Source organism: Heterodontus francisci, chromosome 20 (assembly GCF_036365525.1).
Source record: "Heterodontus francisci isolate sHetFra1 chromosome 20, sHetFra1.hap1, whole genome shotgun sequence".
Taxonomy (NCBI): domain Eukaryota; kingdom Metazoa; phylum Chordata; class Chondrichthyes; order Heterodontiformes; family Heterodontidae; genus Heterodontus; species Heterodontus francisci.
In genome coordinates this window covers 82,248,964-82,267,957 of record NC_090390.1, presented here as the reverse complement: position 1 = coordinate 82,267,957, position 18,994 = coordinate 82,248,964, and the positions used below count along the sequence as shown (strand labels likewise).

The window sequence follows — 18,994 nt, the reverse complement described above, 5'->3', positions numbered from 1 at the left end:
TCCGTGAGTATGACTACGTCAGGCTGTTGCTTGACTAGTCTGTGGGACAGCTCTCCCAACTTTGGCACAAGCCCCCAGATGTTAGTAAGGAGGATTTTGCAGGGTCGACAGGGCTGGGTTTAGATTAGATTAGATTAGAGATACAGCACTGAAACAGGCCCTTCGGCCCACCGAGTCTGTGCCGAACATCAACCACCCATTTATACTAATCCTACACTAATCCCATATTCCTACCAAACATCCCCACCTGTCCCTATATTTCCCTACCACCTACCTATACTAGTGACAATTTATAATGGCCAATTTACCTATCAACCTGCAAGTCTTTTGGCTTGTGGGAGGAAACCGGAGCACCCGGAGAAAACCCACGCAGACACAGGGAGAACTTGCAAACTCCACACAGGCAGTACCCAGAATCGAACCCGGGTCCCTGGAGCTGTAAGGCTGCGGTGCTAACCACTGCGCCACTGTGCCGTTGTCGTTTCTGGTGCCGAGGTTGATGCCGGGTTAGGTACAACTGAGTGGCTTGCTAGGCCATTTCAGAGGGCATGTAAGAGTTAGCCACATTGCTGTGGGTCTGGAGTCACATGTAGGCCAGACCAGGTAAGGACAGCAGATTTCTTTCCCAAAAGGACATTAGTGAACCAGATGGGTTTTTGCAACAATCGATAATGGTTTCATGGCCATCATTGAATAGCTTTTAATTCCAGATTTATTAATTAAATTCAAATGCCACCTTCTGCTGTGGTGGGATTCGAACCCATGTCCCAGATCAATACCCTGGGTCTCTGGGTTACTAGTCCAGTGATAAAAGCACTACGCCACCGCCTCCCCTAATGATATTATTGCATCATTAAAAATGCTACTTATACTTGAAATGTCAAGACATAACTTTCTGTGGTGAGTTTAGCTTGCACTTACAGTGGAAATACAGGAACTTCATGCCATTCAACACATTTCATTAGAATGGTCGTTTGGAGAGATTCGGGAAGCTGGGCTTGTCCTCTTTAGAGCAGAAAAGATTAAGGGAAATTTAAATAGAGGTGTTTATAGATTCATAGGGAGATACAGCACTGAAACAGGCCCTTCAGCCCACTGAGTCTGTGCTGACCATCAACCACCCATTTATACTAATCCTACATTCCCTCTCACATCCCCACAATTCTCCTACCACCTACCTACACTCGGGGCAATTTACAATGGCCAATTTACCTATCAATCTGCAAGTCTTTGGCTGTGGGAGGAAACCAGAGCACCCAGTGGAAACCCACACAGTCACAAGGAGAACTTGCAAACTCCACACAGGCAGTACCCAGAACTGAACCAAGGTAGCTGGAGCTGTGAGGTTGCGGTGCTAAGCACTGCGCCACTGTGCTGCCCAGGTGTTCAAAATTTTGAGGAGGTTGATAGCTTTTCCCTCTATGCTCTATTTCCACTGGTGGGAGGGTCAACAACCAGAGGACACAGATTTATGGTAACTGGCAAAAAAAACCAGAGGCGAGATGGTGAAAATGTTTTTAACACAGCAAGTTGTTATGATCTGGAAAGTGCCGCCTGAAAGCAGATTCAACAGTAATATTCAAAAGGGAATTGGATAAATATTTGTAAAGGAAAACTTTGCAGGGCTATGCTATGGGGGAGCGGAACTAATTGGATAGCTCTTTCAAAGAGCCGCACAGACATGATGGGCCGAATGGCCTCCTCCTCTGCGTTGACTTTATTTCTTATCTAGTATAACCTGGGGATGGGCTTTCCATCTGAGTTGACCCTCAAAAATTCTACTTCTTCAAAACATTGATTGTTGAACTTCCTAAAACCAGAAAGAGCGATGGGAGCGTTCATTTATAATATTCAAAGAAAGGCTTAGTAGTTTGTTTTTCTTTATTTTGTTTTAGGGTAAGGACACTTGCATGATCCCAGAGGACCAGAGATAGGATGCTGAGCAGCCAGGTAAATTGATTTTTCTGGTCTGCCTTTAACGAGCATTCACAGTGCAAAAAGTGAGAGGCAACGACTGAGTCACTAAAATAATGGCTGGAAAATTAATGTCAGGTCGTGTGCATTGTTACTGTTCACTAACTTCACCAAACAGGCTCATGTATCTGCTTTGCCCCAGGCACCTTTCAAATGTAATTGAAGAAAACAGGGATAAGAAGAAAACATTTATAAAACGCCATTCAAGACCTCAGGATAACCCAAAGAACTTTACAGCCAATGCAGTACTTTCTGAAGTTGTCATGTTGGAGACACAGCAACCAATTAACACACAGCAAATTCCCACAAACAGCAATGTGATAATGACAAGAAAATCTGTTTTAATAACGATGTTGGTCAAAGATTAATATAGCCAGGACACCAGGAGGAACTCACCTGCTCTGTGGAACAGTGCCTTGGAATCTTTTATGTCCATCTGAAGGGGCTGGTGGGGCCTTGGTTTTAACATCTCCCCCAAAGGACAGTACCTCTGACAATGCAGCACTCCTTGAATACAGGCACTGGGAGTTTCAGACTGCATTTTGCATGTAAGTCTCTGGAATGGGATATAAACCCTCAACCTTCTACCTCACAAGCAAGAGAGCTACCTACTGAGCCACATCCAAGATTCACCTCTCTGGTGGCAGAGTCCGTGTGGGGACAAAGACTTCTGGAGCGATGGGGGTGGGGGAGGGTATTGGGGGTGGGTTGGCTCCATTAGAAATAGACTGTGATATTCCTGCTGGGTTTCTCAACACACGGTGAGTACGCCAAGACTTTCAAGAGGTGTCACATACATCGCTGACTGGACATCCTGGTTGCTCCAGCATAATTCAAACCAGGAAAAGGTCATGTGGATATTGGCTGAGGACCACAATGATGCTTAGCATAAAAAGAATTGAACTGGTGAAGCACTTCATTTTACAACATGGTGGCTGCTATCTAGGCAAATGTAGAAGCCATTTTGCACACAGCAATAGACAAACGTTCAGCGAATGTGTCTCTTGGTGACCTGGGAAGGTCACTATTCTCCTTCAAATTGGATCTTTAACAGCTACATGAACGATGGAACAGGCAGATTGTGTCATGCCTCAATCAAAGCCCCTACAGCTCTGACTCTACAGCACTATCTTAAGGAGCTGAAGTGATGTTACATGCTAAAGTCTTTGGAGTAGGGTTTGAACCAATCATTTCCAGACTTGAAACCAAGTTAACGTCCAATGTTAACCAAGCTGTCAACGTTCACTGTCTAGGACAATGCCACTTGGTTCTGGCAGCTCGGAAACGGCCACCAACATCAGTCACCACTTCTCAAGGGCAATTAGGGATGGTCAATAAATGTTGGCCCAGCTAGCAATGGTCAAATGTATAAAAACAATTCACAAAAGAGGTAGAGAGAAGTGCAAAGGTCATGCACGCACAGGAACACATACACGCACACTAACATTCACGTACATGGATGCACATACAAGCACAAAGACAGACGAACACAGACACAAGGACGCACTCACGTGGACACACACACACAGCTCACACACGCACTCATACAAATGTGCACATACACACAGACATAACATACATGCACACACACATCTCACACACGCACATCCTGCACACACACACTACGATCCACATTGTCCATCTTCTACCCGACAAACTCCTGTCAGAGTGGAGACTGCTTCATCGATGCTTTAAGTAGAAATGAAATATTAATAATGGGAACACAGATGTGTTTTTGCTCAGAGCAATAATTCACTCACAAGGGAACAGGCTGTAAACAGCTCCACAATCTCATGGTCATCTCACAGAGCGTGCAACGTCATTCTGATGCCAAATCATATTCCACTCATCTTGTATTGAAGAGATTGCCCTACTTTCACATGGAACACAGGGGACAAGCAAGAGTTTATTGTCTTGAGGCCCTGATTACATAATGCCAGCCAAACAGGAGCTCTGCTTTATTGGACCGTCAAGGGCATCAGACCAAGTTAAACTTAACGTAAATCAAAAACACAGTTCATGTGAAGCACTTCTGTGAAAAATTGAATTCAGTTTTAAAGCAGCGAGTAGTTTTAAAATGAGGATTAATTGAGCATGAAGGAGATTGCATTTTGGTATGTCTCCCCACCGCTCTCACAATCCCACTGTCGGAGATAATAAGGGGTAGAAATTGGTCCTCGTACGCCCGTTTTACAGGCATCAGGGTTGGATGGTTTTTCAGATATCTCTTGTGGCTGCCCAAATCAGGTGTTAGGCCCCATGCCTACGTAAGTGAGAGGTTGACACCTGTTTTAAGGCTACCCGCAGGAAATTGAAGCACCTACAGGAGTGGGGACACAGGATGTGGAGCGAGCTGGGTGGACACAGCTTCACCGATCATGGGCGCAGTCTAGGAACCAGCCTGCCAGCGTAAAGCCGGGTTTCCATAGCAACTCCTCCCAGCTCCACAGACCTCCTGACAGCTGTCTGTTGTCCCCTCCCACCCATTTTCCCGCTGCCCCTCCCTCACGGGCCTCACACAAGGCCCTTTGCAGCGAGCCTGAAATTCCTTCATGCCATTAGGTGAGCTGCCTGTGGTGCAGCGCAAGGTGCCAGCAGTTTGCCCATGTTATTTAGCAGAGTCCCAAGGCCTAATTTAGGGCCCGGCCTATGGGCCTAACGGATCATGTGCCGAGGGGAATTCACCAAATTAAAATGGGATCCCATGAATTTCTGTCCCTCCCCCATCCCCACATCTTCACCTGCCACCTTGTCAACTGGTGCAGGAGGGTGGGGGTAAGGGGGTGGCTAGCTGAAGAGTGGCACTGGATGTAGTTTTATTCACCTTCCTTCTTAGCTGCCTACGCTACGTGGCCTCTCTGTCCTCGGCCTCCTACACTGTTCCAATGAAGCTTGAGACACTTTACAGCCTTCCAGCGTCAACACTGATTTCAACAAAAGCAAAATACTATACGTGCTGGAAGACTTAGATAAAACTGAAAATGCTGGAAATACTCAGCAGGTCAGGCAGCATCTTTGGAGAGAAAAACAGAGTTAACGTTTCAGGTCTATGACCTTTCGTCAGAAAGATTTATTGAGCTCATCACCTTCAGAGAAGTGTGAAGTATATAAAATCACGCACGCACACTAGCATTCATGTACGCGAACGCACGCATAAGTACAAGGACGCACTCACATGGACACACACACAGCTCCTACTGCCCCTGTTTCTTCAGATAGCAGGTGCTGGCAATGGTTCTGCTGTTGCCCTTTACACCTCCTCTAGACTCGTCTTTTGTTTCTTTACTTATCCCATTACCACCTTCCTTTTGCCTCGCACCATCAACCCTTTTGTTATTTAATCTCTCCTGCACTCCACCATATCACAGACCTTCTCTCTTGTTCTTTCCTCCCCTCCTTCACTTTGCCTACCTCTGTACTTTGCTTATTAAATCTCAATCTCCTTCCAGCATTGATCAGCCATGATCGTATTGAATGGCGGCTCACCACCACTTTCTCAAGGGCAATTAGGGATGGGCAATAAATGCTGGTCTTGCCAGCGACATGCACATCTCATGAAAGAATTGAAAAAAAGCTTTCCTCATAATAGACCCTCTAATATGAGGCAAATGAGGAATGTTCTTATGGGAAGATTTAGAAAAGCACCTTTATTCCAGACCAGGTTTTCTGTTATGTCTTCAAAGTGAGGCATGTCAATGTTGTCAAACTGTACCAGTATGACGCAGCTCGAGGGCCAGTGGAGCTGAGACCCAGGCAGAATTCCTTCTACACTGCACTGACATAAGTGCCTTAAGTTCAACTTGTGGACATCATCTATTTCAATTTCTGTAGCCTTGTCATCTCTCTGAAGGAGGCTGACAATTCAGCACCAATTTGTGTTGCTTTACAGGCAGTGTGTGTAGTAGATTCACAGCCATTTACAACTGGGCTGAAATTGTCCCAAATATATTGTTTATCGGGAGAGAGATAGAAAATGGTGCAAATACACAGCCAGGTGAATCAACAAAAAGAAAAAAATGGGCAAAGGTCTTTGGATGTCAATGTGTGAAAGATCCTCCACCCAAAATATTAACCAATCCTTTCTCTTTTTAGAGATCCAGCAGGTTCTGATTTTCGTTTCAGATTTTCCTCATCTGAATTTATTCTCTTTGGGTGCATGCGTATTTTCACATAGGACCCATCTCTGTAATCTCCTCCAGCCCTTAAACCCTCCGTGATCTCTGCGCTCCTCCAAGTCTGGCTTTGTGTGCAGCCCAATTATAACTGCGCCACCATTGGCGGCCGTGCCTTCAGCTGCCTAGGCCCTAGAATTTTCTCTCTGAACCGCTCTGCATTGCATTCCTCCTTAAAAGCTGCCTCTTTGACTAAGCTTTTACGTCACCTCTCTTAAGACCTCCTTCTGTGGCCTGGTGTCAAATTTTGCTTGATGTTGTTCCTGTGAAACACCTTGGGAAGTTCTATTAGATTAGAAGTCATAGAGAGATACAGCACTGAAACAGGCCCTTCAGCCCACTGAGTCTATGCTGACCATCAACCACCCATTTATACTAATCCTACATTAATCCCATGTTCCCGACCACATCCCCTCCTGCACTAATCCCATATCCCTCCCATTCGCCTACCTACATTAGGCGCAATTTACAATGGCCAATTTACCTGCCAACCTACAAGTCTTTGGCTGTGGGAGGAAACCGGAGCACCTGGCAGAAACCCACGCAATCACAGGGAGAACTTGCAAACTCCACACAGGCAGTACCCAGAACTGAACCCGGGTCGCTGGAGCTGTGAGGCTGCAGTGCTAACCACTGCGCCACTGTGCTATGTAAATGCAAGTAATTGTTGTTAACCTTTCAACATAGTAAAGAGAGGGGCAGCTTTATCTCCTCATCCTCGAGGTGAATTTGAATACATAAGATTGAAGGAAGCACAGCAGTTTTGAGGTTCTGATAAAAGAATGAGCTGCAGTAGAAGACAAGGTGGAACCTTGATCAACTGATGCTCTATTTCTAATTTTCTAATGTCACTACCTATTGTTCCGTGTTGACACAAAGTAGAACCATAGAGAAACAGAAGTGCCCTAAATCTAAATACAGACCTCAGAAGTGAAAGATTTATATGTACTGACATTCAGATGCGAAAATAAACCAAGACCCCATCTGCCCTCTCAGGTGGCTGTAAAAGTTCCCATGGTCACCATTCGAAGAAGGGTGGGGTAGTCCTGACTTGTCTTGCACTAAACACATGGCACAATTGAGTCACATGTCAGCATCATGATGCCCTACAACACAGAAGGCAGCCATGATAGTTTCACACCAACAACTGAAACTTTCAGTCTGTTGAATTTACTGCAATCATTTAAAAGTTGCAACTGAAAGTTTAGTTAACTGTAACCATTTAGAAGCTTAGGCTTTAATTAATTAATTAAAGTAGGCCGAAACTGAGGACTACTCAATAGCCATTTAAAAACCTTTAGTAATTATAACAAAGGAGCGATCCGTTATTGTTCGTACAGAGACAGTAGTGAGTGGATTGAAGATGGGTTAGACAATCATGCCCTGTTGTAGTCTCCATTGAACTGTTTTGATTCCTGTTATATATTGTTATACCATCTGTAAAGTGCTAGGAACTAATTAGCTAGGAACTAGTTGTTATAGAAACATAGAAAATAGGAGCGGGAGTAGGCCATTTGGCCCTTCGGGCCTGCTCCGCCATTCAAAATAGATCATGGCTGATGGTCTAATTCAGTACCCTGTTCCCGTATTTTCCCCATATCCCTTGATCCCTTTGGTATTAAGAAATATATCTATTTCCTTCTTGAATATATTTAATGAATAGGTCTCAACTGCCTTCTGTGGTAGAGAATTCCACAGGTTCAGCTCCCTCTTATGTGTAAGTGTAAGTGTTCCAGTGGGGCCACATTCACGGCTGCACTGGAGAGTCATGGGATATGTAACAGAAAACCAGTTTCATCCGTCCTACAGCAGGCAGCATGGTGGATGAATGATTAAACAAAGACTCCAGCCTTTCCGAGTTTAAAGTGTGATTATTTCCAACATCTGGGAACCCGAAAACAACCAGAAGATGTAACATGGTGGCAGCGAGTGTCTGTGAGTAAACCTGGAACATTTGAAAAGAATTAGATTGGGAAAATTGACCCCAAATTAGTGCCAGAGAGAGAGAAAGAAAAAGTGAGTGACTCGTGCGAAAACGAAATGTCAGCCGGGATAGGAATGAATGCACAGCTACAGCCCGTAATGAATTGGGATGCTGATGATGTCGTAGAAGCATTTGAGAAATTTAAACAATAGTTTCCTAAAAGGCTCTAGTGAAGAGGAGACGGTCAGCTATATCCTTCTGTGGGCTGGAGATAAATCTCATTTATTTAACAGCTGGGACCAAAGTGAAGAGGACAGCAGAAACCCAGACAAAATTTTTGAAAGATTCAGCACCCATCTCCAGTCAAAATCAAATCATCGGATATACCAGTATGAATTTCAAGGCCTCAGACAGGAACTAGGTGAGCCTATTGACAATTTTGTAACAAGATTGAAAAGTGCAGCCAGAAAATGTAAATTTAAGGACACAGATGAAAGGCTGATAGATCAGCTCATTTGGGGTTCTGCACATCCTGAAGTACAGAAAGCTCTAATCGGACAGGAGAAGCTCACAATATCGCAGGCTGTAGACACTGCCAGAGTACATGAAGTCACGAGCAGACAGACGAAGACTCTGACTACCCAAACAGCTAGTCTTCAGTTAAGCCAAGAGAAAGGCAGCAGGGTTGATGCAGTGAAACAACAACAAAAGAATATACACCAGACAGAGAGAAAGATCTGCAGGAGCTGTGGACGACCACATGAATTGACAGATAGAAGTAAATGTCCCACATATGGATCAATCTGCAGAGCTTGCGGAGGGTGAGAAACAAATCCACAATAATAAATTTGCAGGTGAAGATTGATACTGGAGCGCAGAGCAACATCATCCCGCTCAGACTATACCAGCAGATCTTTCCTGAAAACTTGGAGAAAAATGGTTATCCAAGGAAACCAAACAACGTTGTGCTAACAGCATACGGGGGCAACTGAGATTCGACAGCTAGGAACAACCCAAATTGGAGGGACACACAAAGGAAAAGATGTTAACTGTATATTCTACCTCACTGAAACAGGTGGTCCTGCTATACTTGGGATGAGCAGTTGTGAAGAGCTGCAGATTATCTCAATAAACCATGAGGTGAAGGAAGCGACACTAAGGGTTGAAGACAGTACACCCATTGAAAAGTTCCCTCTGATCAGAAGCAAAAGAAGATCTGGTACAAATGTACCCAGAGTGTTTTGATGAGATGGTTGAATGCTTTCAAGATTTTGAGTATCACATCACTATTGATCCAGCGATGAAACCAGTGATTCATCCCCCACATAAAGTACCAGTAGAACTAAAAGGAAAGCTTGAAAGAGAGCTCCAAGAAATGGAAAAAAAGGTGATTGCCAGAGTCACAGAGCTTACAGATTGGGTAAATCTTTATGTCGTCATTGTCGACAGGAATAGTGCCGGAAGACTGGAGGATAGCAAATGTTGTCCCCTTGTTCAAGAAGGGGAGTAGAGACAGCCCTGGTAATTATAGACCTGTGAGCCTTACTTCGGTTGTGGGTAAAATGTTGGAAAAGGTTATAAGAGACAGGATTTATAATCATCTTGAAAAGAATAAGTTCATTAGCAATAGTCAGCACGGTTTTGTGAAGGGTAGGTCGTGCCTCACAAACCTTATTGAGTTTTTCGAGAAGGTGACCAAACAGGTGGATGAGGGTAAAGCAGTGGATGTGGTGTATATGGATTTCAGTAAGGCATTTGATAAGGTTCCCCACGGTAGGCTATTGCAGAAAATACGGAAGTATGAGGTTGAAGGTGATTTAGAGCTCTGGATCAGAAATTGGCGAGCTGAAAGAAGACAGAGGGTGGTGGTTGATGGCAAATGTTCATCCTGGAGTTTAGTTACTAGTGATGTACCGCAAGGATCTGTTTTGGGGCCACTGCTGTTTGTCATTTTTATAAATGACCTGGAAGAGGGTGTAGAAGGGTGGGTTAGTAAATTTGCGGATGACACGAAGGTCGGTGGAGTTGTGGATAGTGCCGAAGGATGTTGTAGGGTACAGAGGGACATAGATAGGCTGCAGAGCTGGGCTGAGAGATGGCAAATGGAGTTTAATGCGGAAAAGTGTGAGGTGATTCACTTTGGAAGGAGTAACAGGAATGCAGAGTACTGGGCTAATGGGAAGATTCTTGGTAGTGTAGATGAACAGAGAGATCTTGGTGTCCAGGTACATAAATCCCTGAAAGTTGCTACCCAGGTTAATAGGGCTGTTAAGAAGGCATATGGTGTGTTAGCTTTTATTAGCAGGGGGATCGAGTTTCGGAGCCACGAGGTCATGCTGCAGCTGTACAAAACTCTGGTGAGGCCGCACCTGGAGTATTGCGTGCAGTTCTGGTCACCGCATTATAGGAAGGATGTGGAAGCTTTGGAAAGGGTGCAGTGGAGATTTACTAGGATGTTGCCTGGCATGGAGGGAAGGTCTTACGAGGAAAGGCTGAGGGACTTGAGGTTGTTTTCGTTGGAGAGAAGGAGGAGGAGAGGTGACTTAATAGAGACATATAAGATAATCAGAGGGTTAGATAGGGTGGATAGTGAGAGTCTTTTTCCTCGGATGGTGATGGCAAACACAAGGGGACATAGCTTTAGGTTGAGGGGTGATAGATATAGGACAGATGTTAGAGGTAGTTTCTTTACTCAGAGAGTAGTAGGGGCTTGGAACGCCCTGCCTGCAACAGTAGTAGACTCGCCAACTTTAAGGGCATTTAAGTGGTCATTGGATAGACATATGGATGAAAATGGAATAGTGTAGGTCAGATGGTTTCACAGGTCGGCGCAACATCGAGGGCCGAAGGGCCTGTACTGCGCTGTAATGTTCTAATTCTAATTCTAAAATCCATCGTGGTGAGAGAGAAGCCAAATGGATGGCTAAGAATTTGCCTCGATCCCAAAGATCTTAATCAAGCAATAAAGAGGGTTCACTACCCTATTCCCACACTGGAATAAATCACACCAGCACTGACAGCGGCAAAAGTTTTCAGCAAGCTTGATGCCAGGAATGGCTACTGGAATGTGAAGCTGGACGCACAATCTTCACTGTTGACAACATTCAACACACTCTTTGGACGGTACAAATTCCTGCATCTACCTTTTGGCCTCAAAGTGAGCCAGGATGTGTTCCAACAGAGGTAGACAAGACATACATGGGATGCAAAGTATCAGTCGGCATAGCTGATGATATCCAGATATATGGTGTAGATGGAAAAGATCATGATAACCATCTACATGAAGCCATGGAGAGAACCAGGAAAGCTGGGATTAAGCTAAATGCAGACAAATGCATTGTGAAAGTGACAGAATGTCAGTTCTTCAGGATGGTGTACACACCTGACGGAGTTAAGCCGAATCTTGAAAGTATCTCAGCCATCTCGGGGATGGAAGCCCCAAGAGCACAGCGAGAGTTGAGAAGTTTCCTTGGTTTGGTACAATACATGAGCTCCTTCATTCCTCATATCAGAACACACAGCGGACCTGTGGGAGCTGATGAAAGAAGGTATAAAGTATCAGTGGTCAGAGTTACATGACAGGAGTTTCGACAAACTCAAAAAGGTAGTATGCAAGGAGACAAGTCGGTCATACTACGATAGAAAGAAACCCATCACTTTGCAAGAAGATGTTTCCACAAAAGAACAGCGAGCAGCCCTGGTACAAGAGGGAAAACCAATAGCATTTGTGTCCAAAGCTCCGACATTAGCTGAAACAAGATATGCCAACATGGAAAGAGAGCTTTTGGCAGTCGTTTATGGATGTGAGAAGTTCCGCACATATCTCTATGGGAGAAAGTTCACAATGGAGAGTGATCATCGTCCACTGGAGCAGATCTACAAGAAAAATCTATGTAAAGCACCAGCAAGACTGCAGAGGCTTCAGACTTACAATTTCACTCTGAAATACAAGCCAGGAAGAGAAATGGTGCTGGCAGACACCCTATCTCAGTTGTCACCACAGGATCTAGGTATAAAGATTCATCACCTACTGAATGTAACACCACCGAAACTGAGTCAAATTAGAGATGAGACCAGCAAAGATGAGGAGTTACAGATGCTATCTCAGCAAGTGATCCAGGGATGGCCTGATAGGATACAGCACACACAGCCAACAATACAGCAGTACTGGTCTATCAGAGATGACATCTCACTAGAAGATGGTGTTCTGCTGACCGGATCCAGAATAATCATACCCAAAACAATGCAGGAAGAACTTCTCCAAAAGATACACGAAGGCCACATGGGAATGGAGAAGTGTAAGCTCAGAGCCAAATCAGCTGTGTACTGGATAGACATATACAAAGATATTGAAAATACAGTGTCGACATGCAATGTATGCCAGAAGTACAGAAACGCGCAGCAAAAAGAGGAGATGATAGCTACTGAAGTAGCACCCAGATCATGGCATACTGAAGGAATCAATTTATTCACACATAATCAAGAATGGTATCTTATTGTCGCAGACTATTACTCAAAGTTCCCTTTTATCCGGAAGGTGAAAGACTTGAGAGCCACAACAATAATGTCAGCAGTACGAGTTCTGTTCACTGAGCAAGGGATTCCTGAAAGGTTAATATGTGACAATGGCACCCAATATACATCCAAAAGAATTTAAAGAATTCGCTGACCACTATGGGTTCAACACCATCACCTCAACACCACACTACCCACGGGGACAAGGATTTATAGAAAGACACGTCCAGACGGTCAAACGAACACTTGTGAAATGCCAAGAGGTGAAGGAAGACCCAAACCTGGCCTTATTGTCACTCCGATCCACACCTCTCAAGGCTGACATGAAATCACCTGCAGAGCTGTTGACTCGAAGAAAATATAAGACAACTCTGCCAAGCAAAATATATCCTTCAAGTGACCAGGAGGAAGTGAGACAACAACTCACTGAAGCACAAGTGGGAGGAGAGCAACACTTCAACAAATATGCTAAATCCCTACCTGAGCTGTTGAAAGGACAAACTGTACATGTACAGGATCCAATCATGAAAACCTGGAGCCCAGCAAAAGTTGTTGGTGAAGATGAGACTCCAAGGTCATATATCATTGAGACCAAAACCAGTAACCAAATGAGAAGGAACAGAATCCATATTCAACCTACACCTCAGCTGGAACAACAGAAAAGACCATCAACAACACCGGAAACATCACTATCCAGTGAGACAACATTAACAACATCACCAGCAAGTGACACAACATCGCCTGTACAGCATGCCAACTCACCACTGAGAGCAACAAATGCCAAATCTACAAGATGGAGGCACAACATCTTACCACCCAAGCAATACCATGAATAATATTTTTTAGAAAAAGAATACACGCTATAAAGGACTCGGGAAAGGGGTTCAGATTATTTCCAAAAGTCAGTTGATAATCTTCTTTGGTTATATTGACAGTTATATTGATATAGGGACGTTATGTTTTAAAGAAAGAGGGATGTTATATATTGTTATACTATCTGTAAAGTGCTAGGAACTAATTGTTTTGTGTAAGTGTTCAAGTGGGGCCACATTCACGGCTGTACTAGAGAGTCATGGATATGTAACAGAAAACCAGTTTCACCAGTCCTACAGCAGGCAGCATGGTGGATGAATGATTAGACAAAGACCCCAGCCTTTCCAAGTTTAAAGTGTGATTATTTCCACCATCTGGGAACCAGAAAACAACAAGAAGACATAACAGTTCCCCTTCTATTTACACTCATTGAGCTGTAAGGGTCCCTTAATATGGGCTAAGTCAGCCAATTTCAACAGGGAAGAGGCCAAGGGTACTGCAATGGGCCTCAACCTCCCTGAATTAGAGATGAGGTTAAAAATGCAAAATTTGAGCGTTAACCAGTGAATCTGTTCGAAATGTGTTTGTATAGACCTCGGGTGAGGATGGCATGGGCTTGAAGGATACCCCAGGGTAAGTCAGTGCCTTCAGCAGAGTCGGGAGAATACAGGATGGGGGTAGCAAATATTGAGAAATGAATTTTGTGGCATGAGGGGACTAAATATACAAGATGGTAAAGGACCTTCCTTGGAGTATTGTCCTCTACTTTCTCACTGTGCTTTATCGTATCTCTACAATCCCCTCTTTGTGCTGGGATACAATTCAGTGGGTGGCCCTCACCCTCTGGTACCTTGGCCCAAACAGATATCATTCATATGCCAGTGTCTTGTGTCATGCAGGCCCCCACCTGCCAAGAATAAGGCACACATTATTTTGCCACATGAACATTAAAACTTAAAATTTGTGCTGGGAAGAAAAGTGGGTCTATCACAAGGAATTGCCAGGCCCCTTGCCGGAAATACCTTTTTTGCATGCTAGCAGACAGCATTGGAACAAAGGACCCAGTCCTTGCTTCTCCAATACACAGAAGAAGTGGTCAGACCAGTTAACTTACATGACTAACTGGCTGTTTGAATTTGAATTTGCCACAGAGTGTTTGATGCTCAAGAAAGCTGTTTGCTCCTGGACTGAAAAGATCTCTCTCCTGTTTGCTCTCATCTCTTTCTCACAGAACTGAAGACCTATTGAAGATACATGAACCCCAAGAGAGAAAAGTCTCCTACAGTGAACAAGGTTTAAGAAGAATACTGGGCCCCAACGAAAAGCAAGACTACTTACAAAAGGACTACAGTGAGCTTGAAGCACAGTAAACAAGAAACTCTTCTATTATTGCCTCAAACCTCTCTATTTTATTTTTCTTCTGCTCTTTTCTGTCCCAATTTGCATGTGTATATCGTGTATGCATGCTGTCGTGGGGTGCGACATGTATCCGTAGGCATTGACTGAATTTGAGTTTAAGTTTAAGTTTTAATAAATTTCACTTTTCTTCTTTAAACCTAAGAAGACCTGTTTGTGCTCATTTCTTTGCCTTATAATTGAAAAGTGGTGAACAAGGATTCACCAAGGGGGAGTTCAAAACACAGTGTGTTTAAAAATTAAACCCTGTTACAATAAGACCAGGTGAAGGCTGAAAGAGACCCCTAGACACCTTTCTCACCTGGTCGTAACACTTGGCAGTGAATTTCGGTGAGCTGCTCCAACATAGGTTGGGGGCAGGGGAGAAATGGTAAACACACGGCTCAGCTCCAGCCTCGTTCAAGGGGAAGAAGCATCCTTGCCAATGATTAGTGTCCCAGTGATTAGTGCAGTACTCACTGGGATCTGAGCAATATCTTACACAGCAATAATCCAATTCCATTTGCACTAGGTTAGCACAACAAATACCAAAGGAGGTGAAGAGCAGAAAAAAACCTAAGGAAAGCATATTTCTCCAAAATAAAATATTGAAGGCTTGCAAAATGTGTAGCAAAGTGCAAATTCAGAGCTCACATTATTAATAAAACTACCAAGTCAGGACATATCCTGTACTGACCGTATGTTTTGGATTATTAAACAGGGGAATAGTTTCATGAAGGTACACCTTCGTTGCTCAGCAATATAATTTATCAAGCGTAGCTTTAAGAATGGTGACTACTTACAGGGTTATCAGGACGTAGCTTCTTGGAGGGAGGCCCTCCATCCTCTGGGTGAAGCATATAGTACAGACGCACCTTGTTGGCATGCTTCTTGCTCTGAGAAAATAAAACAGGCAGATGGCTTAGAGTCCATGTCCTAAGTCACATGGTCACACATTCACTATTAAAGCATAAAGAATCAGTTCATTGAGAAAAGAAAGCCATTCAAAACCGTTAACCCTGCCCCTTCCTCCGACAGTGCAACCTGCTCGCTGATGTGCTCGGGTGTCAGCAGTCGATCCTTGGGTAGCACTCTCACATCCAAGTCATAAGGTCATGGGTTTAAGCTCCATTCCAGAGACTTCAGGACATAATCTAGATTGACAGCTATTATTGCTGATGATTCTCTCTCTTCAGGTATTCCCCTCTCTACATAGAATCTCAAGGCATCTACACTTCTCCTCAAAAAACCAATCACGAGCAATGGCTTCTCTTCCTGCTCCCGCACCGTTACCGCTGGTGTCCCCAAGAATCTATCCTTGGCTCCCTATTTCTTATCTACATGCTACTCCTCTGCAACACCATCCGAAAAGATGTCAGTTTTCACATGTACGCTGATGATGCCCAGCTCTACCTCACCTCCACCTCTTTTGACCCCTCCACTGCCTCTAAATTATCAAAATTCTTGTCAACATGATGAACTGAAATTTCCCTCCAACTAAATATTGGGAAAACCGAAACTATAATTTTGGGTCCCCACCACAAACTCATCACTAACTCTATCCCTCTCCCTGGCAACTGCCTGAGGCTATACCAGTCTGTTCGCAACCTTGGTGTCATATTGGACCTTGAGGTGAGCTTCTGATCACATATTTGTGGCATCACTAATACCGCATATTTCCACCTCTGCAACATCTCCCGACTCCACCCCTTCCCCAGTACATCTGCTGCTGAAACCCTCATTCATGCCTTTGTTACCTCTAGACTTAACTATTCCAAGACACTCTGGCCAGCCTCTCACGTTCAACCCTCTGTATACCTGGGGTCATCCAAATCTCTGCTCGCTGTGTCTAACTGGCACCAAGTCCCTTTCCCCTATCACCCGTGCTCGCTGACCAACATTTGCTCCTGGTGTGGCAACACCTCAAATTTAAAACTGTCATCCTCGTTTTCAAATCCCTTCACGGCCTTTCTCCTCCCTTCCCTATCTCTGTAATCTTCTCCAGCCCCACAACTCTCTGCGATCTCTGCACTACTCTAATTCTCGACTCTTAAGCATCCCTGATTTTAATTGCTCCACCATTGGCGGCCAAGGTTCCAAGGCCCTAAGTTACGGAATTTCCTCCCTAAACCTCCTTGCCTCTCCATCTCTCTCTCCTCTTCTAAGACACTCCTTAAAACCTACCGCTTTGACCCATCTTTTGGTCATCTGGTCTAATGTGGCTCGCTGTCAAATTCCGTTCGATAACACTCCAGTGAGGATAGGCTCAGACTTCAGGGGAACATAGACAGATTGGCAAAATGGACAGACACATGGCAGATGAAATTTAATGTAGAGAAATGTGTCGTGATGTATTTCTGGAGGACGATCGAGAGGCAATATAAATGAAATGTTACAATTTTAAAGGGTTGCAGGGACAGACCTGGGGGTGTATGTACACAAATCTGTGAAGATGGCAGGACTAGTTGAGAAGACGGTTTTAAAAAAGCATTCGAGATCCTTGGCTTTACTAATAGAGGAACACAATACAGAAGAAAGCAAATTATGCTAAACCTTTATAAATCAGCTGGAGAATTGTGTCCAATTCTGGAAACCACACTTTAAAGGCCTGCTACCAGTAAGGTCCTGAGTGATTAATTATTATAAAATATACAGTATTTATATAAAAATATAAAATGATCACTGTCAGGACTCTAGACTAGAGTCCTCTAGACCTCCAGGACCTTCCTGGTCTCTGCATCTCAGCTGCTCACCGGATAAACTTGCAGCAAGTATTTCAACCTGTAAAGCAGGAGTCTAGATGTACAATGATATTTTCTGAGCCTTTGGGCAATTGTTGTGCTTATTTTAAGCAATACTGGTACAGTGTGGCACAACCTGTCTGGGCACAACTCCATGGGTTTCTGTTTAACTCGTGACCAAACAATCACTGGCTTCGTGGCTCCAATCTTCATCTCTTTAAACAACTTTTCAAGTCCAATTACAGTTTCTGTTGCTTATCTGCACAAACTGAAAAAGTGAAAAACGGATTCGGAATCGGAAGGTAGGTAAAGTGAACGTTCCGGTGGTCGGGCCAGGCTCGGATTGGGTCGGGCTTGAGTCCGATGTGGTTCTGTCAGGTTTGGGTCGGGTTTTTTTTCCTGACCTGAGCAGGCCTTTCCCACACTTTAGGAAGGATGTCAAGGCCTTGGATTTACTAGAATGATATGGAGATGAGTGACTTCAGTTATGTGGAAAATTAGAGAAGCTGGGATTGTTCTCCTTAGAACAGTGGTAAAGGGAGATTTAATAGAGGTATTTGAAGTTACAAAGTGTTTTGATAGATTTTTATCTTTTGGTTTAACATTGATTTATGGTAGTTGCTATTCACGGAAAAGGCAGGAAGGAGAAAAGGAAGCAGTCTTCAAAGTGTCCGAGCATTTGAGTCAGGGCTGAGACTTTCAACAGCAATCATACTGGCACAATTCCAGTGCCTTTGCATTGCAGTTGTGTGCCGAGTCTCAGGACCAGCATGCAGGCCAGTAATGGGTGGAGCAGCTAACGTTACGTGACGGTTTTTTTTACATTGTAAAGTCCTATCACAGCACCTCCTACAGGCACAATAGGTACTGGAAGTTAATGTTGAGATGTTTAGAATGGACCTTTTCATTGGCATAGTATGTGAGGGCATCACAGTGAATTTTTAAATGGACTGTTGTGACTCACTCAGCAATTTTAATATGACAGAGAGCTAGATATAGACGCAAGAACCTTTCTACAATAAGTGAAGAGTGCCAGGAAAATGGTCAAAGTAGCAATTTTTTTAAAGCACAAAGAACACTGCGTTTGTCCTAAATTTGTAAAATATGATTTTTTTGGACTATCTGTAGCTGAAATCTATAAGGGAGTAAATTATTTCATGTTACAATGGAAACAGAGAAGTATAGTGACCTCACTCCCAAGGACATAAGACAAAGCATTACGAACTGCAAGGAATAGTCTGTCATAGCTGACTAGTAGTGCAATGGATAAATTATTAACTTCAGAGTGTTTGAGCAGTGGAGCACAAACTAAAGGAGCTATTACACTGTGGTGATCCAGCCACAAAGAGCCAGTTCCACATCATCAAAAGTTCCACATCCCATGAACGAATAAAAAGAAACTACCGGCTGTGTTAAGTCAGGCAGCAAAGCAGACATGTTTCTTACAGGAGCTTTCCCAC

The 18,994-nt window shown here is 43.9% G+C and overlaps 1 protein-coding gene across 2 annotated transcripts in view; it reads right to left on the bottom strand.

The window, feature by feature from the left end:
* The window catches only part of zgc:171482 (zinc finger protein), a 496,237-nt gene that overhangs the window by 446,684 nt on the left and 30,559 nt on the right, over window positions 1–18,994 (bottom strand). For both annotated transcript variants that reach the window (XM_068053130.1, XM_068053131.1), the window contains one exon: window positions 15,597–15,689. In XM_068053130.1, the coding sequence (XP_067909231.1) occupies window positions 15,597–15,689 (93 nt within the window). The remainder of the gene's footprint in view (window positions 1–15,596; window positions 15,690–18,994) is intronic.